The sequence below is a fragment of the Colletotrichum scovillei genome (assembly GCF_011075155.1).
Source record: "Colletotrichum scovillei strain TJNH1 chromosome Unknown Contig00001, whole genome shotgun sequence".
NCBI lineage: Eukaryota > Fungi > Ascomycota > Sordariomycetes > Glomerellales > Glomerellaceae > Colletotrichum > Colletotrichum scovillei.
Window position 1 is genome coordinate 1,712,417 of NW_023336259.1, and position 25,544 is coordinate 1,737,960.

Here is a 25,544-nt window from a genome sequence, read left to right on the forward strand (position 1 = left end):
AGCTCAATGGACCTCATCCCCCCATTGCCGATGGACGCCTTTCGCGCCTTTGACTAAGCGGTAACAAGCCGGAAACAGGGCCAAAGACGGCAATACTAAACGGCCAGTGCCGATCTTCCCACCTTTCTGATGGGAATTGGGGGATTGTCTTCTCAAGTTCTCATAGTCGCAAGTGCTCGATTCGATGACTCCGCTAAACGAGGGAGAAGCATCATACTACCAAAGCTCGCCATACCTACCTACAACTAATCCACCATACAGAACAGACACCGCCGAGGCATCTCACTCTCCCCTCGCGCTCGAAACATCGGCTACCCACAGCCGAGCGCGGTGTCGATCCACTCCACTGCGGAGCGGTAGCGGTAGCGGTAGCCGACAAGCACGTTTCTGGGTTGAAGACGGCTAGCCGCCATCATGGACACACGACCAGCCCTGGATGGGTGTGGGGTGGGGTGGGAAAGCCGGACAACACCCGATTCATAATACGGCCCAGGTCCCCGGCAATTTTCCTTGTCGTCATTTTTTTCTCTTGTGACGGTTCTCTACCATCTTTCTTTCTAATGTTTTACTTCTTTGGTCCTGTGGAGTCTTGAAGATCAAGTGACGAGACTTTGTTTATCTCTCCCTCTCTCTGTCATACCAAGGCGGTTTTGTTGAATCGCTGTGTGAGCTTTTCCGTCTGGCATTGAGTTCTCGCGCCCTTCCTCCTGTCGTATCCACATCGGCACCGACTCGGCGAAAAAGACTCATCAAGAGAGGAAGAAAGATGACTACCACATCACACGATCCGGAAAAGGATTCTTTTCCGCCGGAAGAAACCAAAGACCCAGGCCGCGGCGAGGAACAGAGCAGCAGCAGCCAATCGAGTGACAGCGAAGATGAGATTACAGAAATTGGCCGGAGGAACGGAGACCGGTCCCGCAAGTCTGCCGGGGCCGATGCCGATGCCGATTCGGAGGGGGACGGGGAGGTGGAGGGAGTAGATGGGGACCCATCAGCAGCCGACAACGCCCCGGCGAGAACGCGGTCCCGGGCCTCGTCCATCCGCTCCCGCGCCCTCTCTATCGTAGCCCGGTCTAAACGGCGTGGGTTTCTCGCACAGCTCACCACCATCCCGGAGGTGGATAACCCGTATAATTACACCAACAAGACGAAATGGACAATCACCTTGATCATCGCTCTCGCCGCGGCCGTCTCACCCATGGGCTCATCCATCTTTTATCGTGAGTACTACCCTATATGGTATCTTACCTTGCAATTCAGTTACCTTATACTAACAAAACGAAGCCGCCCTCACCGAAATGTCCAAAGAATTCGGCGTCACCCCCACAATCACCAACCTCTCGGTAGCATTCTACATGCTCGCCATGGCAATCTTCCCCCTCTGGTGGTCCTCCTTCTCCGAGACCCTCGGCCGCCGCACAATCTACCTCTTATCCTTCACCCTCTTCGTCCTCTTCTCCATCCTCTCCGCCGTCAGCGTAAACATCGAGATGCTCATCGTCATGCGCCTCCTCGCCGGCGGCGCCAGCGCCAGCGTCCAGGCCGTCGGCGCGGGAACCATCGCCGACATCTGGGAGCCGCGCGAGCGCGGCCGGGCCATGAGCATCTTCTACCTCGGGCCCCTCACTGGCCCCCTGTTGGCACCGATCATCGGCGGCGCGCTGGCGCAGCGGTTCGGGTGGCAGTCGACCATGTGGACGCTCGCCATCTACGGCGGGCTCGTCCTCGTCATGATCCTGTTCTGTCTGCCCGAGACCCTCGCGCGTCCCAGACCTGTGGCGATACCGCAGCAGTCTCAACTCGTATCAGAAGGCACCGAAAAGAACGCCCTCGCCCGGACGAAAACAACAGAATCCGTAAAAGTCCACTCCAAAAAAGCAGCCGCCTTCTTCAAAAAGTCCTTCATCGACCCCCTCTCCGTCCTCCTGTACCTCCGCTTCCCCCCCGTCGCCATAACAGTCTGGTTCGCCGCCGTCACCTTCGGCGCCCTCTTTGTCGTGAACATCTCCGTCCAGGCCACGCTGTCCCAGGCCCCCTACGGCTTCAGCGAGCTCATCATCGGCCTCTTCTACTTCCCCGCCGGCCTGGGCTACTTCCTCGCCTCCCTCCTCGGAGGCCGCTGGCTCGACGTCATCATGGCGAGGGAGGCCCGCAAGGCGGGGCGGTACGACCCCGACGGGAAACTGATCCTGCTGCCGGAGGACAGGATGCGCGAGAATATCTGGATCGCGGCGACGGTGTACCCGGCTTCGCTCATCTACTACGGCTGGGTGGTGGAAAAGGGCCTGTTTTGGTTTGTGCCGTGTATCGGTCTGTTTACGTTTGGCGCCAGCTCGATGCTCGTGTTGTAAGTCTTTTCCCTCTCTCCCTCTCACCAATGATATCTGAGGCGGTTTCTTTGCATCTTATCTCGTTCCGACTCCGGCTAACGTTCAACCACCAGTGGCGCCGCCACGACCATGCTAACCGAATTCATGCCCAAACGCAGCTCGGGAGGCGTGGCGGTCAACAACTTTGTCCGAAACATTTTCAGTTGCATTGGTGCGATTGCCGCGCAGCCCGTTATCAACGCCATCGGCAACGGGTGGCTCTTCACGATACTGGGCATCTTTGCGTGGGTGTCGGGCTACGTCTGCGTCTGGACCCTCAGGAAGAAGGCCCCCGAGTGGAGGAAGAGCATGGACGCGGCGTTGAATAAATGACGAGATTTTATGATTTGCTTGTCTTGCGCCCCTTGAAGTCGCATTCATCTTATAGAATGGCGATGAAGGGGCACGGCAGTTATAGAGGTTTAAAGTAATAGATCTTTTGTTGCCTGAAATTGTATATGCTTCCGGAGAGACGAGCCAATATCACACCGCCTCTCTCTGAAATGCTCTTGCGCCCGCAGCTTATCATCACTCCCTTTGTCTACCATCCCCCTCTCCCCCCTCTCACACCAATCACCACACCACCCACCCATCAAGACTCCGCCTTCAGAACAGTGTTCACCCCCCTCTCAGCACAATACTTGGCCACCTCCTTCCTCAGCGTCGTCTTCTGCCGCGCAACAAGGTCCATCACATCCCTCATCTCCTCGCCCAGATCCCACTCCCCCTCGGCACCGCCAACAGCCCCGTACAGATCCTCCATCTCCACCAAAATCGCCTCGAGCTGGTTCGGCAACCACGTGACGATGGGGCTCCCGCCCGTGGCCGTCGGGTGCGACGTGCGCTTGAGGATGTACTCGCGCGCGAAGCACCAGTGCCGCCAGCGGAAGTCGCGCACCTGGTGCAGGATATGCAGCCACAGGCGGCGGGACTCTTTCACGGCCTCCTTCTCCTCGGCGTTTAGCCCGTCGGCGGAGAGCTTGGTGGAGAGCGCGGCGTCCTTGAGGCCGACTTCGAGGGAGCGGTCTTTGACGTGCATGAGGAACTGGCGGTGGTTGCTGGGGCGGTAGGACCTGAAGTCCTTGAGGATCTCGGTGAGCGGGGTGTCGGGCATGGGCACCTGCAGCAGGTTGTCCATGAGGGGCACGATGGAGTCGTTGGCGCCCGACTCGCCGCGGAAGGACATTGGCTTGCCGTCGTTGACGCCCTCGTAGACGACGCCGTTGGGGAACATGCTCTGGCTGGTGATGCCGAAGATGAAGGTGCGGAAGCTGGTGTAGCTCTGCGGGCGGGACTTGTCCCACATGGTCTCCATTGTGTTGTTGATCTTGCGGAGGGCGGCGAGGACCTCGGACAGGCCCTGGTTGAGGGCGGCGCGGTCCAGAGAGGGGACGGGGGAGGTGGTGGGCACCGAGGAGCGGAGGGCGGCCATCGTGCCCTTGACGAGGGGCCCCGTGTTCTTGACCATGTCGATGTGGACGAGGACGAAGCCCGCCTCGGAGGAGGTCGGGTCCAGGCCGTGCTCGAAGGCGCGGATGAGGCGGATGTTGGAGTACTCCATGCCCTTGGAGGGGTCCTCGAGGCGGTAGTTGTAGAGGGCGTAGGAGCCTGCGTATTCCATCCATGGCTTGAAGCCGGTGCTTTGATGACGGGTGTTAGATGCGAGTACGGTATAATCGTATGAGAAGAGAGAAGGCTTACAGTTCAGCACAGCGGGCAATGGGCATCGAAATGTTCCTCGGCAACACATCCCTCGCGAGTCCGTACCCCTCGCCGCGGACGAACCGCTCGTGGCACGGCTCGAGCAGGTACGCGGACGCGAGGAACGAGTAGTCGCGGTACAGGGCGTTCATGAGCGGCAGGTTCTCCTTGTACTGGTCAATGGCGTCCGTCAGGTCCGGGAACTCGGCGTCGACGGTCTCGCCGAGCTTGGAGGACGCCAGGAGACCGGGTGTGCCGTCGAGCTTCTTGACGGGCATGCGCGCGAGAATGTCCTCGAGGGGCGCGAACTCGGCGGGCAGGACGGCGACGGGGTCGGCGCGGGGGAGGAAGCCGCGGGTGGTGGAGACCATGAAGGCCGGGAGGGAGGTGTCGGAGGCGCGGGGGTCGTCGAGGACGGGGAAGGGGGTGGAGTCGATTGAGCCCATTGTGATGGATAAGGTTGATTGAAAAACGCGGGGATAGATGGGGGTGTGTAGGTGTGTGTGGGTTTGGATGGGATGGGTTGGGGGAGATGTGTGTAAGTGCGGGTTGGTGGATGTGGGTTATGAAGTGATGATGGTGTGGTTATGTGTGTACAAGTGTGGGATGGATGTCTGGGCAAGGGGAAAATGATTGGGGTTTGTGTTGGTGTAAGTCGGTCTCAAGATGAGCTTCACCAAGATGCGTGTAAGTGAGATGGGTATGTAAAAGTGTGCGGAAAATTCGCAAAAAAATGCCAAATAATTTCCAATCGAGCTTTCTCAGTTGCTTCTCGATGCAAGAGTGCTGAATGAGTTGGAGTGCAAGTTTGTTTCGTCGACCTGCCGCCACTCGGCGCCGTGTATATAGTTCGTGGCCGGAATCGATTCCGGCCTCAAGTGAGGGGGTTGCACCTCCGGCCATGACACGAATCCCTCTTTCTCTCCACCCCCCGTCCGTCTCGTCCGTCCCCGTCCAGTCCGTTCCCTTATTTCTGTTTGTCATATCATCCTAATCTCTGGTCACACGGGGTCATCAAGATAGCCCAGACCCGAGATTCGCTCCCACCATCTCCGTCTCTTTCATGCTGGCCAAGCCCTTGCACCCCATGATAAGCACAATACCTCTGCATCTAACTGGCTCACATACCCTTGATCCTGCCCACATCGTGTATCACACCCTGATGACCTTACATGCATTCCTTTCCTTTTTCGTGAGGTCAAACTTTTTATCGGCGTCGTTGTTGTTGGAGATGCCGAGTTTAGGACCGGTGCAGGCGCGCTGGGGACTGGAGCGGTGGTTGAGTATTGACTTTCTCTAGCCCCACTTATTGACCGATTATTGCCGGCGTGGCCGGAACCGTTCCGGCCTCTTGGCACACGGACCCGGACTCTCTTTCCCCCCCCCCTTCAACTGAACTGCACTGAGACGCTAACAGGTTTCACACACAAACGAGACTGATAATTGTTAAGATAAGGAGGTTTTTGGTCGCAGTGTTGCATTGAAAGGAGTGTGCCCGTCTAATCATTTCATAGTCATTTCATCTGGTGTGCCCGCCGCCTGTTGAAGGTACGGTACGATACACAAAACCCGATCCAAGAATTTCCCAGCCGTTGCCGTTCTGGTAGTTGAGATGCCGAAAAACAGCGTACATGTCTATCTCGCCTCGCATTCTTCTCCGTACAAATGCTTCTCATGCTTTCGTCTATCTCATGCCAAATGAATGTCGTAAATAAGTCGTGAAAATCATTATGCGAAATTCGTCCATCATAATGTGTCGTTGCCCACTCTCAACGTCGTCCGTGGACGGTCTCTCAATCATCATGTACTGTAAACAGTGAGCCAAGACGATCTTCGCATTTGCGTGTCCAAGCCTACCTTTCGACGCCATGCGACGCCGTCAAATTCCCTCTTCGTCGCGAACGAAGAGGAGCCCAGGGCCACTGGTCTCGCCCAGCGGATCACGACGCTTAACACCCAGCTCCGTCCAGGAATCGCGCGTCGTGAAGCCCACATCGGACTCGTCTTCCTCGGTGGTAGTCCCGTCGAACTGGACCCAAGGCTCCCACTCATCGTCTTCTTCAATGTCCCGAGGCACGGTGGCAGTAACCCAAGGCTCATCGTCCTCTTCGACGTCCACCTCGACGTCGTCCACGACTGATCGGCGAGCCCCAGGCACGGCTGTCGTTCCGTCCTCATTGACATACTCGGTAAACGTTTGGGTGATGGTCGTTATGCACCGCGTCCCGGTCGAGACGGACGTCCCGTATGCCGTGGTGAGCGGCCCGCCATTTCCTGTGTTCGTTAGAACGGGGCTGGGGGTAGGAGAACTTACACCTGGATTGGCAGGTGACGACGAAGCAACCGGCCCAGGGTTGTTGACGGTGTTTGACGGAGCCGGTGCCACCGTCCCGCTTGCCGTAGTGCTGCCAGCGATGATCGCCGCCAACTGCCGCTCGATGGACTGGATGAGCTTCAAAAGATCCTGAAGGTCTTGCGCAGATATCGAGACGCCACTCGTTTGCCGCTTGACAATGGTTGTGGTTTCCTCGGTTTCGGGTTTACGGTGACCACCACTCCAGTTTCGCAAAAAGTTATCCAGCTGACTGTTCAGATCCTCCGCGGCCTGGCTCAGAGTTTGGAAATCACTTGCTGAAAGCTGGTTAGAATCGGCATCGCTGGTTCGTCCCCGGAGAATCGCGCCGGACGCGCCCTGAAAGGCGACGTGTAAAGCGACGCAGACATAAAGAATTTTGCTGATAAGATGCATATTGGAATGTTTAAGGTGAGTAAGAGATGGTTTCTCTCTCAAACAAGGTCTCGAGACTTCTCGAGCTCATGATATAGCAAGGTGGCGTCGCACACAATGTAAACATAGCAACGCATTCCAGAGACCGTTCGGTGGTCGCTGATGCAGATGCATTCCAAAGGTAAATCATCCCTCGCTCATTGACGGATCAACGGCGGCCGTGAGTAAGGGGAAACAACGCTTGTGTCTTTCCCAGAATCGACGCCCAATACCAAAGTAGGCAATCTGCAAATAGGACAATCCATAGCTTGGGTCGCTATCTCCCTCTTTGGTCTTTTCCATGGCTTGCGGCGGCGATGGATGATCGGGACGAGGAGACAATCGCACGGCTAGACTGGCCGTGGTGACGAATGTGCCGCCGCCGGAAGATGTTCTCCTGATTGTGGAGCGCTGCACGCGCGGTGTTGAATTCGAGGATGCACGCACAAACTTGGCTTTGGAATGGTGACGATGCAGGTTCCGCTTCCTGTCAGTGGCGGTGATCCGCTGTCGGGCGACACTCGGCACCTGGAGCAGCTTAATCATCCTGAGAAGACAGTTGAGACCGGATAAATCTTGGCTTTGGGGGATGCCGTTGGCGATAATCGATAGCGGCTGCACTGATCTGATGAAACGACGCAATTTACTTAATTATACGGGTTGGCTTTCTTGCGTTTCTCAGGTATCTGCTGGCACCGGATGCTTTCCACCAACAGCTTGCCAGGTGGTTGAAGGATAGTAACACGCCGGCCGGTTGACTGGTCCTTCGTTGTAGAAGCATCATTGGACTGGCGATGACCAGGTTCGGCGTGCTGTGAAACAGAGGAGCCTTTCTTCCTTCATTCGTGTGGCATTGTACGTTTTTGTACAGGTTGATGGGAGCTGAGCTCTGACCTCATTTCCATTCAGGCTTGCACCACCCGGACTTCCACTTCTGCTGGTCTCGGGATGGGTTGTTTGGGATCTCGAAGCACGATTGGCTCTCGCCAAGTGGGATTGAAGTTGGGGTTGGAAGCATTTTTTCGAACCCATTTGACAGGGAAGTGAGGCCACGGCAGACGCGGAAGTTCTCGCTGGCCCCCTTTTTTCAATCATTAGGGCTTCCCGAGGTCCAGTCTCACGAAGTTCTTTGGGGCGCAGTTGGTCGAGAAGCCGATGTGATAATACGCATACTTATTACTTTGTCGCTTGAAATTCATGATGCCAGAAGAACCTCAAACTAAACAGTCCGTGCAAGTGCATCGTGGAACGTGATATGCCCTCTTTCATGACCTGTCTGGCGTCGAAAAGAGGAAGGCAGGTTGTGAGGTGCCTCCAGCAATCAACCCTTCTTATCAAAGCCCGTAGAGGATCCAATTTGGTTGTGGTGCAGATGCCATCGGCGGTCGCAAGGTGCCCATCTCGGATCGGCCTGGCAGTCATTCTGCTGGATCTTTCCTCACAGTGCATGCAATGCAATGGCATCAAGCACATCCTATCATGGCTACTCGTATTGATAAAGTAGATTACGCAGCTCGTCACCTCGTTTGCTGACAACTGTCTATCGGCGTCCATGGTCTTCTGATGCGGCGGACACGGATTGCTTCTGGAAGGCGAAATGATGACAAGAGAGATGCCAGGGTGACTAAGGTTCGAGCCCCAACGAGGGATCCAAGGGAATTCCAGGCTCGGCCGGAAGCCTGCAGGTCGCCATCACCAATTCAGAGTTCTGGGCCGACCTGGACAAGTATCGTAGTGCGCCAGCCAAGCGCAGACCTGGGCCCATCGGGTCTGATGAGGATTTGTTAGTTTGAGACTTGAATTTCTGTCGCCTTGATCCTCGCTCGCCGACCCATTCGTGTCACCGCCAGTACGGACAACCCGTAGATCCCGTGGTGATTATTTTTGCATGGCGTTTTCGCACAAATTCGCAATCGCGGTCTTTGGCAGCCATCTCAATTGGTCTGGAAATAACCGTACCGCATGGGAAAGGTCGGAAGATGAAATGTGCTGGAAGCGTGGTGCAAGATGCATCTATCGCTTACGAGCGGGATGATATAATGGCCCGAATGCCCAGCGACCAAGACGGGCTGATTGTGTCATGGAGCTGAAGGCTGAGGGAAATAATCTGCGATAGTACATAAAGTCTGAAAGGGTCATGGATCATCGGCTGGTGAATTACTGGGAACGTATTGTGTGTGGAGATGCAAAGGTAGCGTTCTATCGTCAATCTTCGAGTCAAGCGTTGCCCAAATGGGTAGTAGACTGCTGGACCTTGTCGCGAGGTGTGAAAGTGCTCCGTAAAGTGTTTCGCCTTTGGCCTGGCAATTGAAGGAGTCGGGATGGATGGATGGATGGGAGGATGGGGATAGATGATGGACGACCGCCTGAGGCACGGAGATGCGCAGAATGTGAGGGAAAGTCAAGGACTGGGCCGGGGAAAGGACGGGAATCATTTACGGACGGTCGTGACGAGAAGAGATGAAGGCAATAAGGGGGGAAGAGGGGGAAGCAAGGTGTGGTGGGTGTGTGCGTGTGCATGTGTGTGTCTGGAGTGGATATTACTGAGGTGAGCTTCCATTCTCATCCTGAATGTCCTGCTGAAGCCTGAGGTAACGGGAGGTCAGATGTCGAAATGGGGGAAAGGGGCACTTGGAAGGGCACAATCAAAGAAACTGGTGCAAAATGCAGCAAGACAGATAGCCCGGCATGCCTTTCCACACGCATCGTCAAACCACCTACTAGGTAAGGTAAGCCAGAGCAAGCACGGAAAGTCCACGTTTTTGGTGGCCCTGGTGTCGGGATTGATTGACGTGAGGGAGCGCGGTGCGTGGATGGCCCCCGGCCGACGGACGGAGGGTGCCGGGGTACGTATCTTGCCTTGTTCTCCTTCCATGAGTGTTCACTTCAAGTTTGTGCTTGGGTATTCCGTATTACTCCTTAAGGTAAGGTACCTTAACGTAGGTAAGGTAGGTTGCCCAGAGTCCCAGACAGCTGCACGTAAAATGATTATTACTGCGTAGGTACTTGGACCATGAACCATGGTTAGGTCACGAAGGCCCAAGATCCTTGGATGGCGAGGACCAACGAAACTTTACCTTGCGGCTTCCCTTGGATTCTGAGGGACCTCACCTTGAGTGAGATCTTGGATGGATGGATGTATACATCCTGCGTACCTACCTACCTTAGGTGTAAGGTATGGTATGTACCTTTGTACCTCTGGAAGGGGGAGAAAAATCCACCCGTGCATCCCTTTCCGGTCACGGCCCCCCCAGATTACTGGTCGGGTCTTCCTTTCGCTTACCCACAACTGCGGCGCTGGTGGCAGGTGCGCGAGAGGAAGCGAAAGCTGGAGGTCAATTCTTGAGCGCGGGTGAGAGAGAGAGAGAAACGGGAGCCCAGCACCACGCACCACGCACCCAGCACCACCGCGCACCCAACCCAGGCAGCATGAGAACCGTTTATTGTCACGCCGCCTGCTCTGGCGCTCTCTCGAAAATGAGACGCCAAACTTACCAGATGGATTCCCCCATAAAATAAAAATTCTCTCTGTCCCCCTTCTCATCAACCCTTCCACCCTCCCGTTCCATCCATCGCCAAACCCCCATCGCCCATCACCGCCTTGCCTCGCATCATCGCCCTCGACTGTGCGAGTCGCCGACGCGAAATAATCTGCCACCCACGAGAGAGACAGATCGCACCGCACCGCACCCAGGAGAACCTGAACCCGCACCGCTCCAGCTCACCACCAAAACCAACCCAACACGCACCACCGTCCACAACCTTGCCCAGTCCTTTACCCACCAGATCACAACTCGTGGCCCATTGGATCCCCGGCCCGTCCGCCACCCCATTCATCAAAGCAGCTATCTCCGACAAAGCCATTACTACCTACTAAGCTTCCTGACGCCGCGCCGCCAATCTTCCAACTCTTCACCCATCCTTTCCGCCCTGAACCAAACCTCGCCCTCACCACCCAATCCATCATCACACAACCCGCCCAAATCCATCTCGAAATGGCACCTACTGCATCCGTCAGTCGACGCAAGTCCAATGGAGGCAAGGGCGGCCTCGTTATCACCCTGACTGTCGACGTCGAAAAATTGAAGCGGACCCTTGATCCCGATTATGTAAAGGAAGATTCGCCCGTCAAGATGGATGTTGAGGAGACGAATGGAAACAAGGAGACACAAGAAGCGCAAGATTCTCCCGCCACATCGGCCACCTTGGCAGCTCCTGCCATCGCAAATGGCGAGACGGCGTCCGACTCAAATCCCGGCACGCCCGCTGGCGATGGCACTCCAGCACCTACATCCATGGGCCCTCCTACCGAGGGGGTCAAGAAGAAGGGTACCAAGCGTGGTGCTGGTGCTGCCAATGGTCTCGGCCCTGATGGACAGCCCAAGGTCCGCGGCAAGCCTGGCCCCAAGAAGAAGGCGAGACTGTATGTATACCCATTTTGCCCGCTGCCTACATCGACTCCTTGCTAATCATATCATGTAGTGAGGATGGAACAATCGACCCGAATGCCCGTGGTGGCGCTGCTGGACATAAGCTGGGTCCCAAGGCCAACCAAGGTGCCATCAACGCCGGCCTTCGAGCTCTCGACCGAAGCGGCAAACCCTGCCGCAAATGGGCGAGGGGCGGTTTCGTCCTCAAGAGCTTCACAGGTATCGTCTGGGAGGTTCCTCGATGGACCGCGCCGCCCAAGTTCGTGCCCGAGCCCACCACCGAGGACTCTGCCGCCGCCTCAGCCGACAGCAGCACCAAGGAGAACAAGGAGAATGATCAAATTAAGAGCGACGCCAATAGTGCCGTCAACAGCGGCGCCGACGTCGAGATGCGGAGCGCGCCCGGCAGCGTTCCTGCTAGCTCTCCGGCCCCAATGGCCATCTCTGCCGCGTAGTAGCTGCGTCCTCGCTTGCGACATTTCTTTTTTTTGTTTGGGCTCGTTGGGACATCGAGGAGGGTCCTCGACACAGATTCCAAACAGCTTGGGAGTTTTAAAGGATCAAGAGGGAAAATGATTGCAACATCTGATCAAGGCTTGAATGGTCGATGCAGTTTTTGGATGGGAGTCATCACGGAGCATTAGCTCGCCGGCGTTACGGAAACACAATATCATGGTTCAGCGCGGTAGCTGCCATGGGGATTACGGCGTTTGCCTGGGCAGGCACAGAGTGTATACTATCAAGTTGGCGCATGCATGGAACGACCATCGGCTATAGAATTGATGCCGTTCCAACCAGTTCATAAACGTTCGAATCATTTTGAGTGCACAATGTCTGGTGATTGAAGGTGGCTCGACTCGGTGAAAGGGAGCCGGCTGGATTAGTTGGTAAGGTTGTGCCTACTGCCGAGACCCTCGGATGTGAGAAGTCCCATATGGACCGGAGATGAGGCATGGATGCAAAGTGCTCTCTCAGCTGAGGAGCTTTGGTTGGGGAAAGACGAAGACACGTTGGAGGCTAGAAACCGAAGAGGTAGAGTATGTATGCACTGACCGTGATAATTGGTGCAATCCTTGGCCATGCCGCAGCGGTCAGCGTCTCACCTACTCTTTACTCATTTGGACCAAGTGCATCGTAGAACCGTGATGATGGAGATGGAGATGCTGGGTGCGACTGTCGGTGAGGTAAGGTAGGCACGGATGGATGGGCGTTAGGTTGCTGATGCGATTCAGCGAGACATGTGGGAACCCACCATCGGGAGAAAGCGCGCGGGGAAAAAAAAAGCACTGGTCCCTCCCTTCATGATTCCCCCATCAAGATTCGTTTGCCTCTTTGTGATGGAGGAGGCCGGGAAAAGGGACGTTGGTGGTTGGTGCCGGCCACGTGACATTATATAAGCATCGAATCGGGCTGGGAAGGACCTGGCTTAGGTAAGGTGGAGAGCTGCAGTTGAAGCACCCATCCTGGAGTCCAGACAACCTGGATGGAAAGGCAGGCACCTGGGCACCTGGCAGGCTGTGGCTGGCACGTTGGCCGCTGTTCCCCGGCAGCGGAGCACAGTGTTTCCTTGACTGCATGACGATAACGTTTCTACTTGCATTCCCGTTCTTTGAAAGCTTGCAACGAATACCACCTCGGTGACCTTACCCAAGGTCTTCTTTGTTCGTTATTGTATCAAACATGTTGGCCAGATCGTTTCCGCCTACCTAGGTGAATACCTAGGTACTGTAAATGAGATTCAGTTTCTGCAGAAACAGCCCCGTCATGTTGCGAACCGCAATCCGGAGATGCTTCCTTCTGGAGCCGCGTGTTTCGCTTCCAAGACAAGCGCAACACATTCTCAGGTTGCTCTCGACAGTCCACGGGCACACTCTCTGGCTTGCATTCTACGGATATCTCGAGTCTGGAGTCTACGGCCTACACAGTAACTGGCCAGACTAGTCCCCGATAGCACCGTGCCAATGAAGCCTGACAAGTCTCGCCTGCAGTAGGGGGGGATCCTGCGGCTGCTCTGCTCCAAGCTGCGACTGGCTACCCCGTTTGGCGCCTCAACTGGCGGGTTAGCCTCTCACAGTGACCTGCTCTCGTGATTGTCTACCTATGCCTCCATAGGTAGTAGCGGCGTAGACCTTTGGCACTGGGACGACGGGTGGGACACGCTCGGGCGGAACATGGCCAAGCCAACCCAACTAAGCAGCTCAGCCCAGCCCAGACCAGCCCAGCACTGCACTGCACTGCACCTCAGCCAAACCAAACCCTCCAGCACACCAGGCCTCTCTCCAGTCTTAACACCGGGGGCGCCTATCATTTGTCCGCGCGCTGAACCTCACCTCCGTCACTGCACTGCATCGTACCGCACCTGCGCACTCCACACGTTCCGCTAACCACCACCACCACCTCCAACAACAACAACCTTGCCTGGCCTGTTCTTCCCGACTCACGTAAGGTACCTCGCCAGCAATCCCGCTCCTTGCCGGTACCTCACCTCACGCTGTCACCTGTGTGCCGCCCACGTACTCCACATAGCGATAGCACCCCGACCTGACCTCACTCAACCCCCATCTTCCGATCTCTCATCACTGCGTTATCATGATAATCGAGCTGTCCAGCGCCGCATTTTAGCCCCTCCTCCTCCGAACGACTCGTCTCGCGCGGCTGTTTTTCACTTGCTTTGCTACACCGGAATGAACCTTGACTAACGCACTTCACCGTTACCCGGCAAACCATCTCCACACCCACATCATAGTAGTGCCTCTCGACCGATCTGAACCTCCGTCTTAGCACGCCATTCCGAACCCGATTGCTCCTTGGACCCCCGACTAGAATCCCGTCACTCAGACCGACCACCCTTTTAGACCCCATTCGAGACCCCAATCACTCGATACTCAGACAGAGACACGCCTGCCGCTGGTTACCTCATCCTAAGAAGCTCGGACTGCGGCTTCTCGGGGGCATTGCGAAGCTCCTCTTTGCCTACGAGACGTCACGGGTCCGCGAGCTGGTCGACCCCTCTACGAACCTCGACCCCTCACCATGACGAACCCGTTCCATGGTTCTGCACATTACACGGAATCAAACACGCCTACGGGAAGCTCTGGTCTTCTGCCGCGCCGCTTCTCCTACGCTTCAGTCGCTTCCGGAGCACCACCAAACTATAACCCGCCCTACCTCTCCCACCCCGGCCGAACTTCGGTCATCTCTCAGATCCTCAACAACTCCGACGACATCACCTTCGAACCGGCCTCGGCCTACCACGATTCGAGCAGGGGCGGCGATATGGACGCAGACAGGAACGGCGCCAGTCTGAATGGCACGTCTGCGCGCTTGTCGCGGGGTGCCAACAATCTGCCGTCCTTTTCGAGGGTCTTTGATATGTTCATGGCGAACCCGTCAGGCGAGAACGGAGGGCCAGGCGGCGCAAGCGGACACGGCGGTTTCTTCGTGCCATCGTATTTGACTGGATCGACATACGTACAGCGGCTAGAGGAGGCGCACTTTGCAAAGGTACAGGCGCAGAAGGAGTCTCAGACGGCCCAGGCACAGCCCGGCGGAAACCTGACGACGAGCGCGAGCAGCGTCAGTCTTCACAGTAAGCCGGCCTCGCATCGAGGAGTGAATTACGACGTTATCGAGAAGACCGCGGCATTCGAGGACGATGAGGCGTTTACCCCGCTACCTACGAGGTGGAACAGGGACGACAAGTACGGTGCTCTCGATATTCTTTCAGACGGGCTCGAAGTTCGCTACATTGGGCCCCGGGGCCAGACGGAGCGGGATCATGAGGCGTTCAGTATACGTGCGGACAACCCGATGCCTCCGCAGTGCGGTATCTATTACTTCGAGGTCCAGGTTTTGTCAGGCAAAAGAGATGAGTAGGTTATGACCTCTGGTGTGGGGTCTGTGACGAGTATTCTGACGATTGGTTAGCATGACGATTGGCATCGGATTTTCGGCCAAGACTGTGGCCCTCTCAAGACCCCCGGGCTGGGAGCCAGACTCGTGGGGCTACCACAGCGACGATGGACACTGTTACGCAGGGCAGAATGGCGGCAAGAACTACGGGCCTCCGTTTACTGCGTCTGATGTGATCGGCTGTGGCGTCAACTTCCGCACTGGCTGTGCTTTCTTCACAAAGAACGGCCACATGTTGGGTATGTCTGGGTTGCAGCCCAGTCCCTCGCTCCTATTGATGACTGACTCATTTTTCTAGGTACCGCTTTTCGCGAAATTGGAAAGGGCAGCAGCCTCTATCCAACAGTTGGTCTCAAGAAGTCGGGAGAGCACGTTCGTGTCAACTTTGGTCAAACGCCCTTTGTTTTCGACATTGAGGGCATGATGACGGTCAGTTTTGTCCCTTCCCTCACCTCTACTCCCGAATGTTTCTATATGCTGGTTGTCTTATTACTACCATGCTGTTCTGCCCTCGATTATCCTCTGTCTCGAGTTTCAGTAACCCTTGCTATTGGCACCTGTCAGCCGTGGTTTACTGTGGATGCATAGCATCAAAGTCTCATTCCGATATCAATACACGGAATCCCCATTAGCCTTGAGGGAAACATCACTGACTATTCTGGCACCACAGAAAGAAAAAGAACGTATCCAGAGGGAAATCTCGGAAACAAGTACAGCAAGCTTAGCGCCAGCGATGAACGAGACAGAATTGATACAAGCGCTCGTTCTTCAGTTCTTGCAGCATGACGGCTATGTGGAAACGGCGAGGGCATTCGCGGAGGAAATCAACGCAGAAAAGAAGGCACTCAGTCTCGACCCGAATGCTCCCATTGAGGGAATTAATGTTAAGGACGACGAGCATGCCAACAAGCGGCAAAGTACGTGAAGTTACTGGCGGGAAAGTCGTCTATATGCTGACAACACATAGGAATTAGGAGAGCTGTGCTGGAAGGCGACATCGATAGGGCGCTGAAGCACACCAACGCCTTTTATCCCCAAGTTCTCAAGGACAACGAGCAGGTTTACTTCCGGTTGCGCTGTCGCAAGTTCATCGAGATGGTCCGTACGGCGGCTGAGATGAGGGCTGCGTCAGAGTCCAAAAAGAGCAACGGCCATGGTGGTGATCTGGGCGCGATGGATCTCGACGCGAACGGTAACGAGAACGGCGCTTGGGATCAGATGGACACTGAGGATTCCAACGAACCGGCTGTCGACATCAACGAGCTCGAGATAGCAACTCTGCTCTACGGTCAGGAGCTTCACGCCGAGTTCAAGAACGACCCTAGGCGAGAGGTGACGAAGCACCTGGCGGACATCTACGCGCTCCTTGCCTACGCAAACCCACTCAAGGAGAAGGACGTCGCACACCTGCTGGATAGGAAAGGTCGACTTGCGGTGGCAGAGGAGCTCAACTCGGCGATATTATGTGAGTTTTTCCCGTGACACCGGTTGTATGCTGATTAGTTATTAACGTTAAACAGTATCATTGGGCAAATCTTCTCGCGCTGCGCTCGAAAAGGTCTACGCCCAGACAAGCGTGCTGCTTGATGATCTGCGGGAAAATGGCGGACCAGGCGCCTTTGTTTCCTTACAGGACGTCATCGAAGATATCCCAAAGTCCCAGCCTTTTTAGAGGCTGGCGGTATTCACAGGCCAGCCTCAACGCTACTTTGCTGCTTAGACTTGTTTCAGGGGTAAATCTACGGATGGTACTCCACCTCCCTCCTTCACTGTCCATGTGTGAATTATTAGAAGACGCGCCTCCCCCTTCCACTCTTGTGCGCGCTTTTTTTTTGGTTCTGCTTCTTACGATCATATTATTGGCGTCAGGCTTCGTCTTGGAGTGGGAATGGAGAGACTATACTTGTCCTGGTTTATTTTGCGGGGGATGGATTCTTGCATTGGTTGATGCGGCAGAGGAAAGGGTTTGAGTCTTACATAGGCCGGTCGGTCGGTTCCCCTTTTGGGCGGAAACGACGCCGCTGCACAAACAAATACATCCTCAATGACTTTTGGTGTTTTTCTGTAGAGGCCTGGTGGTTTCTGGATGCTGTCGGTATGATGGTGATTCCTTACGTGCGAGATCCGTGTGATATGGGAAACCTTGAGCCATTTTGTCAGAGTGCAAAAGATGTTAGTTAACCCAGCTACTATCGATGTATGAGAGCCCCTTCTCGATAATGGATTTGGTATAAACAATTCACGTCGATCGGGGGATCCTCGCAAAACGAGGGGAGCCAGGGTATGTAGGGATGTATGGAAAGACTGCATTCCGAGGTTACCAAGCAAGCGAGCGTTCTGTCTCTCGCATGGAGAGAATCTAAAGCATAACAAGGAATCAAGTGGGATAAAATAAGAGGGCAGACAAGAAGAAAAAAAAAGGCAAAAGCTCAGGTGCCCAGTCCGGAAATCGAACTGGGACACCTTACGAAATCTGGAATTGTAGAGCTTCGCGAGATTTCATACCAAGTTCTGTTACTAACGGACCAGGGCGTTATACCGCTCGACCACGGGGGATCGATTGGGCTTGGTTGAGGTGGGAGGGAGGGAGATTTGGATATGAGGCAAGGCGAGGGGGGGGGGGGGAGGTATGCCTGGTCTTGGGTTGGGTCCGGTGTATATTCCGTCTGTGTATTCCACCCCTTCGATTTGGTGTATATTCCAAGTGGGTTTGGTGTCGATATCTAGATTGCCAAGGTGCATGCAGCCTCGATCTCTGGCGATGATATGGTACTGGATTTCATGTGAGAGGACCTTGTTCCCCATTCTATGATCTGTCGGCGATTTGGATGTTTAGATATATCTGTCGGTCTAGGAGATATATTTGTTTTAAATGTCTACTCTGTGTGCTCATTTCCTGATACAGCTTACCTTCTCCCTCCCTGCGTTCAGCATTCATTAAAAGTAGAGAGTGTTTAGAGGAAAAAAGATAATAGATTTCACGTATACTTTCTTGCGCTGGTACGTAACTGTCAGCTTTTGTCTCCTATCCAGTGGGCGATTTGGAGATCCAAAAACAAGTCATTTTGATCAAAATTGGCATTCGGGTTTTCTTCCCGGTTGAACGTCATGCGTAAGTGACCGACGGAAAAGGGGGCGGACAAAAGAAGTCAACGATGATCATTCTTGGATCCTTCTCAGTCCTTGTAAAAACCATCAGGAAAACAAAAGTTTTGGACTATGATACGAATGAAGGCTCAATAGTGGCTAAATATCGTCCTGCTGTTAGGGGGGGGGGGTGGGGGGGTGAGGGAAAATTGGGAAAGTTTCTGTTGAAAAGTGGTTTTAGAAAGCCAACCTCCAAGTTCATTGGTGTCGGGAGGCAGGTATCCGTATTTCGTCATTATAATCTCAGAGTCGAATGTTGAGAATAGTTCTTCTGTGGGCCGCGATGGAGTTGTGTAGTTTCGAGTTGGCCATGTTCTCAATCGAGATGTCAGTTTTTCTCTCCCAAAGAGAGGGCAGTCAGTCATGGTCATCATCCTCCGGCAGCAGCTAGTTTCAACTCAAACAACATATCAAGAATCTGGAATATCAGTATAGTCAATATAGTAGTTGGATTGTATATGCATTGGTAAGCCTTGTAATACAGCATCCTATTGTAAAGTAGTCAAGCCTCCAAAAATGACCATACAATTCACCAAGATAAAATACCCTCTGGCCTCCATGTACCCCGTCTATGCATTAAAGAAGCCCCCAAAACGCCAGACATGCTTTCATCGCGTGAAACCGGGAAATTTATCAAAAAGACATTAAAAAGTTTTACGATTGGCCATCTCAGACCAGCAGCAGGGCGCAGGCGAAAGCCAAACCCAGCACCAAAGCCGAAGCGGTCGGCCGGCCGGGCGACGCGCCGGTGACCTTGCCGCAGCACTCGCGCGTGTACGTGACGTTGTTCATCTTGGCCTGGACCTGGAAGACGGAGCCCTCGGGGTCGCCGTAGTTGTAGTAGTCCACGTTGAGCACCTTTGGCGGGAACCCCCAGTCGCGGGTGCAGTTCTGGGCCGCGCCGCCGAGGGACCCGTTGCCGGTGGCGTTGTTTGTCGAGTTGAGCAGCGACACGGCGGGGACGAGGATGGAGGCGCCAAAGATGTTGTACTCCGCGTTGAGGTTGTGGTTCATGAGGTAGAGGCGGTCGCGGGCGGCTTCCTGCGAGAGGTCGGGCGGGCGCTGGACGGTGCAGGGGAAGGAGCGGTCCATGGGGTCGAAGGGGCTCTCCCACATTTGGGAGAACTCGTCGAGGAGCCAAGGGAATTTCTGCTGGTCGGCCATGTAGTCCATGAACATGACGACGCGCTTGCCCCCCAAGATCATCTGGGAGAGGGTGGGCCAGTCCTCGAGCCTCATGGGGAGGTAGGGGGGTTGGTAGGCGTATTGGAGGATGCCGGTTGACTCGATGAAGGGGGCGTAGAGGTCCGGGGTGGAGTAGTTGCCGTTACCGAGGAGGATGGTGACGACGTCGTACGGGTGCGAGGCGACCCATTCGCGGACGGTGGTGAGCCATTCGGTGATGGGGCCGACTGTGGAACAAGGTTAGCTGGCGGGCTCTTTGAAGATGAAGTTTGATTTCAAAGAGAACTCACCATCGAGAATGTCACAGGAAGAATGGCAAAAGTGCGGTACCGTGCCGTTGGTGGGCCACTGGATCTGAGCCTGGAGGAAGCGGATGCCGTCGTTGAGCTGTGTGGTGACATCGAGAGCCTGGTTGGAGGCCGAGTTCCCGGGTCGCACAAAGGGGGAGTTGTGGCAGCCGACCTCGGTGACGTTGCTGTACTTGCGGTCGCAGAACTCGACGTAGTTGTTGCAGGGCTGGGTGTTTGTCGGGCCGGCGGGCGCGGTCTCGGTCTGGGTGGCATTGGCGTCGGTGCCGGTGATGGTGGAGGTGACGACGGAGGTCTGGCCCGAGATGATGACGACGGACTGGCCGACGGAGTTTGTGGTGGTTTGCGTGACGTTGCCGGTGACCGTCATGGTCCCGGTCATGGTGGACAGGTCTCCATTCGTGAGGGTGATTCTCGAGGTATAGGTTGCGTAGGGACCCGTTGGGGTTCTGGGCTGGGTGACTGCAACGGTCTTGGTTCCCGAGAGAAAAGTCACGTCGTCGGTGTTGGAGAGGGTGAAGGTGCTCGTGCTGACTTGGTCTTGAGCTGCGGCTTGGGCTGCGAAGAGGGATAGAAGCCCGAGGGAGAGGGTAAAGAGAGGTCCTGTCATGCTGGGCGAGGCAGACTCTCTGGCGAGGACTTTGTTGGTGGAGTGGCCGCGAGAAAAGGGAAGAGAAGTCGTAATGTTGTTGTTTCTCGAGTGAAAGGTCAGGTAAGGTAAGGTAGGGGTGGTTTATCGGGCTCGATATGGTTGTATGTTATTCGAGGTCTGGGAGTAGACTTTGAGAGAGTCTGGGATGGCTGCAAGACGCAATGACCACGGTGCGCCCCTCGGGGCAAAGAGATTTGAGTTGAGCGAGGGACGGGAGACGGGAGACAGAAGCCAAAAACGGTTATCGGACGAGGAGAGTTTCGATGACGATCCCCAAGCAAAAAAATACCGCCGAAAAGCAGAAGCACGCTAGGGTGCCTAGTATACTCTTTTTTCGAGGCGTTATTCTCTTCGTCACACAACGGCAGAGGCGGAAACAAAAAGTCGAGAATTCACATATGAGAGAGGAAAGGTGCGGTCGATTGCCAATGCTGCGCCAGTCAGCAGCGAGAAGCCTGGACTCTGAAGGAGACGACTATTTTCCTTGGACCTTGGTGCCAATTGTCGAGACTTCCAGCTACGTCCAGCTATGACATAATATTTGTGTATTTTCTTCCTCGTTTTTCCCGGGGTGGCCCAGACATTCTTCTTTCTGCAGCCTGCGGCCTGCGGCACGCCTTGGAGGCTTGGAGGGGTGGTGGCCCAGGCCCCATACGGCGCTACCGCCAGACTGGCAGGGGTACCGGGCCCCATGTAGGTACATTGGCCAGGTAAGGTAGGTAGTGGGCACCAGGAGCACAGAGCCCCATCGAGACGGACCCACCATCACCGGAAGCTGCTGCGAGGATCGCTGGGGATGTGCCGGGTCCCTGCTGGTCATCTCATCGGCAGCTCCAGCTCGACAGGGTCACGCAGTCATGTCACTGCATCTTTCTGTCACATTTATTTTGTGCGTATACTGCAAGCAGGCAGCAGGTGACTGTATTTGGCATGTTGAGAGGCTGTCAAGAGACTGTCAAAAGACTGGTAACTATTGACTGCAAGTAACCCAACCAACAATCCCGATACAACACATGGCCAGCAGGTCAAGTCATGGACGCGCCGTTCCATCTACCCATCCGTACCAGACTACCTTACGGTACCACTGCATATCTGCGGCTGTGGCTTGCGGCAGAGGACAGCGCAGAAAACCATGGACCGGGGGCCCTATACGGATATCCCTGGCGATCACCGGCTCCTGTGCCGGCGTGGCGGGGACGGACGCGCGTGCAGGATGGCCCTGCTGGACGCGCCTTTGTCTCCTTGGAAGCCGAGAACACCAAACTGTTCTTCATGTTTGCAAAACAAAGATCCGGCAAGCTGGAAAAAATGGACAACAGTCATCGATGACCATCGTCATTGAGGCTGAGAGGTAGATCAGGAAGATCACAGATCACAGAAGGGGTAAAGAAATAAAAAAAAAACAGAGTTTTAGGCTCAACACTTGCCGCCCATCCTCATTTCGTTTGTTTAGGTCAAGACATCTATCTGGGTCCCCTGCTGGGATCGTGACCCTTGGATGCTACGACGGGGAATTTTCAAACTATTTCTGACTTGGTCCCTGGGAGAGAACACCTCGACACCCCTCCTCCGTGGGTCATTCTCCTTGGATATGCCTCAGCGATGAGCATCAACTTCCATGTCAAAGTGATGAGCACAATACACGTATATCTGTTCTGTGCGAATAGGAAGAAGAGAGATGCAACCTGCAGGAGACCCAGGGCGGGACGGGGGACATCCGTACGGGGCCCGGGAGTCGGGTCGATGGTGCAACAAGGAGGAAGCGGCCCTACCCAACCATCAATCCACCCATTGAAATCTCATTTCACACAGTCGGCGTCTGGCTCTAGGTACGCACCTGGTTTGCTGATGGGTCGTGGGTTGGGCTGCTGTCGTTGTTGAGTTGTTGCCGTTCCATCTGCTGCATTTCGAGTGGCTTGCCGAACTTCCTTTTGCGCTTAGTAACCGCTGTCAGTTGTGATGGTCCCACTTCAGCTGAGGAGTGGCTACAGATCCCACGAAACGATACAGATCGCCCGCCCGCGGAGAGAGTGACACAACGGCCCGGTTGGCTGGAACTCGTCGAGGAGGCTTGGAGGCGGTGCTGTACGAAGTACTCCGTATGGGCAGATGGGGATGGCGGTGGTCACGGTGGTGGTTGCGGGTATCCGTACGAAGTATGGGGGCCGCGCGAAGCTCGTTTAGAAGGCCCCTCGGAACCCGAAACTGGAAAGGCATTTGGGATCTTGTTCTGGACGGAGAATGGTACTGACGTACGGATACCTGATCTCGCGGCGGTGCCATGGGACTTGATGTCTCTCTCCCCTTTTTGACGCCCCGAGGAGTAGCCCCGAGGAGAGCCATGATGCTGCAGTGCATACTGCGTAGTTATCGACTACTGTACTCCATTCGTCTGTGCCGTCACTGGAGAGTCTGTGTGTCCTATCCATTGAGTTGAGTTCTTGTCTGTGAAAAGACCGTGAACTTGTGAATATGAGCGACTGTGAGTGAGTGAGACGAAATGGAGATGGACGGCAGCTTGGAAACATGAGGTGGATGGACCCCACCGCACAACCTGGAATGAGGCAGCGGAGTCCCACTTAGATACCTACGGACCCGCTAGCCGTGGCGCGCCGCTAGCAAGAAAAACGCTGGGATGATCCAATGCAGAAACGCAGCAGCAGAAAGAAAGGGAAAAAAGAGAGCCTAAGAAAAAAAAAGATATTGGTTGCTACGACGTCATTCTCCCTGTCCGATTGTCAGTGGCCCATGCAAACACCTGGACCATCCTCAGCCTCTACACAGAAAGCAAACCCCCGCGGAGAACAGCGATACGCCTGGGTTTATGCCAACTCAACCAGACCCGTCCCGCTCTGTTTATCATCCTCTCTCGTCTCTCTATCTGGCCATCCATCCATCTGCCCATCCAGGTTTGGCTCCGGTGTCTTGGCCCTGCTTCTGCCTCGAGTTTTTGACGCCTTGTCCGTATTTACCAACCACCAGGGCTCCAGAGTTCAGGGGTGTTTACGGAGTACTCCATCGAATCTATTGTGACGGCCTGGCCCGGTCTGGAATCATTTTGTTTTTGTTCCTTTTCCATCTTCCAGACACAAAATTGCCGAGTGGATTCGATCAGTCGAGCTAGCTTCCTGACGCTCATCGTCATTATCCGTCTTTGAGCACTTCTTTGGCTTCCCGACTCCTCTCCGCTCCGCCAACCTTTTTGCACACGTAGGGCCGATTACATTTTTCGCATCATAGCCCCTTGGCCCGAGACGCCTACGCCTACGCCTAATTCTCTTGGATTACGGACGGCTTTCTCGAGTACGACCGCGCCTGGATAGCTCAACAGGACGAGTCCCCCGGGTATTATTCAGTTCCCTTTTTTTCGTCACCTCTCCGGACCATCGGCAAAGGTAGAGAGAGAGAGAGCTCCGGTTACCCTACCGCGTCATCTTCCATTATTCTCACACGCGCATCTACGTGAGATATCTGGGGAGAGAGGAGCCGATTCTCCGTATACTGTACTCCATCATCCCCGGGTCCCAGATTCCGGTTCCAAGTCCGCCTTCCTTCGAAGACCGTAATCCTCCTCCTCCTCTTCAAGTCTCAAGCTCCGAATACAGACCCTCACGATGGCCAAAGTCCGCCGGAATAGCGCCATCACCGCAGCCGTCTGCTACTTCATCGCCATCATCTTCCTCATCCTCGTCATCATCGGCAACACCTCCATCAAGCCTGTCCTGACGGACATTTACTTCTTCAAACTCGATGTCTCCGACATCATCCCGCTCTCCTCGGCCAACGCCGTCCTCCTCAACTCCGTAGCCCGTAGCCTGGGACTCCACGACTTTTACCAAGTCGGTCTCTGGAACTTTTGCGAAGGCTACAACGATGAGTGAGTGTATCCCAGGTGTCTCAATCGTAGAAATGAACGTACTAACACACCATCAACCAGGGGCGTCACCTTCTGCTCAACCCCCCAGCGCATGTGGTGGTTCAACCCCATCGAGATCCTCACCAACGAGCTCCTCGCCGGCGCCACCATCGCCCTCCCCTCCGAGGTCAGCACCATCCTCAACATCCTCCGCATCGGCCAGCAGGTCATGTTCGGCCTCTTCATCTCCGGCATCTCCCTCGCCGCCGCCCTCCTCATCGTCACCCCGCTCGTCATGCGCTCGCGCTGGTGGAGCCTGCCCATCGCCATCTTCGCCGCCATCACGGGCCTCCTCGTCACCGTCGCCTCCATCATCGGCACCGTCATGAGCGTCGGCGCCAAGATCGCCCTCACCCAGCAGTCCGAGCTCAACATCAGCGCCGTCCTCGGCGTGCGCATGTTCGTCTTCATGTGGCTCGCCAGCGCCCTCGTCGACCTCGCCGCCATCCTCCACATGGCCATGGGCTGCTGCTGCTCGCCTAGGAAGGAGAGGGAGGCTGCCGCCGCCGCTGCTGCCGCCGGCGGGGCGAACAACACGCCGGAGAAGACGACGAACACGACTGAGAGCGGCGAGAAGCCATCGCGGTTGCCGGCTTTTATGAGAAAGCGCAGCCCGAGGTCGTCGACGTCGTGAGTATTGTTACCTGTTGGATATCATGTCGGCGAGCATGGAAGAACACCGGTGACGTTGGCGGTCTCGTCCATCGTACAACCTCGTACAAGTGGTTATACTTGGATAGTACATGTGCTCCTCATGGCTCTCGTGCAGATGGATTATCGATATCGGCGAATGTATGGGAGACCTCGACTCCGGCAGCATCAGCACTTCGTCGCCGGCACGGAACAAAGAATTTTGAAATTGAGCAATGGCGTTGGTGGTTGCGGTTTAATCGGATGACCATGACAATAGACTTTTGGGCAAACGGATAGTCAAGTAGAGACGAACAGGCATGTCTATGTTACATTAGCATAGTTTTGCCTTGAGGTATTTGAACATACAAGTAATCGATATTACTCAAATGCACAAACATGCGAGGTTCGTGAACCATGGAATAGGATACGATGAGTAATTCAGATCAAGACTGCAGCTTCGCGTATACAATATGTAGGTAATGCAGCAAACCTAAAGCTCCCAACGTCGCATCTGCATCTCT

At 55.1% G+C, this 25,544-nt stretch overlaps 7 protein-coding genes across 7 annotated transcripts; 4 read left to right on the forward strand and 3 right to left on the reverse strand.

The window, feature by feature from the left end:
* The first annotated feature begins 238 nt into the window (after nt 1-238).
* On the forward strand, nt 239-2,918 carry HER10_EVM0006664 (major facilitator superfamily transporter). Its single transcript, XM_035476244.1, has 3 exons — nt 239-1,223; nt 1,288-2,350; nt 2,447-2,918. Exons 1-3 carry the CDS (start codon nt 767-769, stop codon nt 2,703-2,705), a joined length of 1,779 nt encoding a protein of 592 aa, XP_035338473.1. The 5' UTR covers nt 239-766; the 3' UTR covers nt 2,706-2,918.
* Nucleotides 2,919-2,954: 36 nt separating this feature from the next.
* On the reverse strand, nt 2,955-4,874 carry HER10_EVM0001450 (indoleamine 2,3-dioxygenase). Its single transcript, XM_035471195.1, has 2 exons — nt 4,074-4,874; nt 2,955-4,012 (listed from the first exon to the last, which is right to left on the reverse strand). The coding sequence occupies exons 1-2, from the start codon at nt 4,517-4,519 to the stop codon at nt 2,965-2,967; spliced, it is 1,494 nt and encodes a 497-aa protein (XP_035337991.1). The 5' UTR covers nt 4,520-4,874; the 3' UTR covers nt 2,955-2,964.
* A 690-nt stretch (nt 4,875-5,564) lies between these two features.
* Nucleotides 5,565-6,834, reverse strand: HER10_EVM0002797 (uncharacterized protein). The gene has a single exon (XM_035472492.1). The coding sequence runs from the start codon at nt 6,820-6,822 to the stop codon at nt 5,953-5,955; it is 870 nt and encodes a 289-aa protein (XP_035338122.1). The 5' UTR covers nt 6,823-6,834; the 3' UTR covers nt 5,565-5,952.
* Nucleotides 6,835-10,137: 3,303 nt separating this feature from the next.
* Nucleotides 10,138-12,028, forward strand: HER10_EVM0008146 (uncharacterized protein). The gene is made up of 2 exons (XM_035477678.1): nt 10,138-11,263; nt 11,323-12,028. Exons 1-2 carry the CDS (start codon nt 10,836-10,838, stop codon nt 11,723-11,725), a joined length of 831 nt encoding a protein of 276 aa, XP_035338628.1. The 5' UTR covers nt 10,138-10,835; the 3' UTR covers nt 11,726-12,028.
* Nucleotides 12,029-13,608: 1,580 nt separating this feature from the next.
* HER10_EVM0007785 (SPRY domain-containing protein) lies at nt 13,609-17,209 on the forward strand. The gene is made up of 6 exons (XM_035477330.1): nt 13,609-15,142; nt 15,198-15,421; nt 15,481-15,611; nt 15,853-16,099; nt 16,150-16,647; nt 16,703-17,209. Exons 1-6 carry the CDS (start codon nt 14,304-14,306, stop codon nt 16,852-16,854), a joined length of 2,091 nt encoding a protein of 696 aa, XP_035338593.1. The 5' UTR covers nt 13,609-14,303; the 3' UTR covers nt 16,855-17,209.
* A 1,646-nt stretch (nt 17,210-18,855) lies between these two features.
* Nucleotides 18,856-21,038, reverse strand: HER10_EVM0002843 (tat pathway signal sequence). Its single transcript, XM_035472537.1, has 2 exons — nt 19,805-21,038; nt 18,856-19,741 (listed from the first exon to the last, which is right to left on the reverse strand). The coding sequence occupies exons 1-2, from the start codon at nt 20,430-20,432 to the stop codon at nt 18,999-19,001; spliced, it is 1,371 nt and encodes a 456-aa protein (XP_035338125.1). The 5' UTR covers nt 20,433-21,038; the 3' UTR covers nt 18,856-18,998.
* A 2,232-nt stretch (nt 21,039-23,270) lies between these two features.
* On the forward strand, nt 23,271-25,524 carry HER10_EVM0006176 (SUR7 protein). The gene is made up of 2 exons (XM_035475768.1): nt 23,271-24,351; nt 24,412-25,524. Exons 1-2 carry the CDS (start codon nt 24,089-24,091, stop codon nt 25,022-25,024), a joined length of 876 nt encoding a protein of 291 aa, XP_035338416.1. The 5' UTR covers nt 23,271-24,088; the 3' UTR covers nt 25,025-25,524.
* Nucleotides 25,525-25,544: the final 20 nt, after the last annotated feature.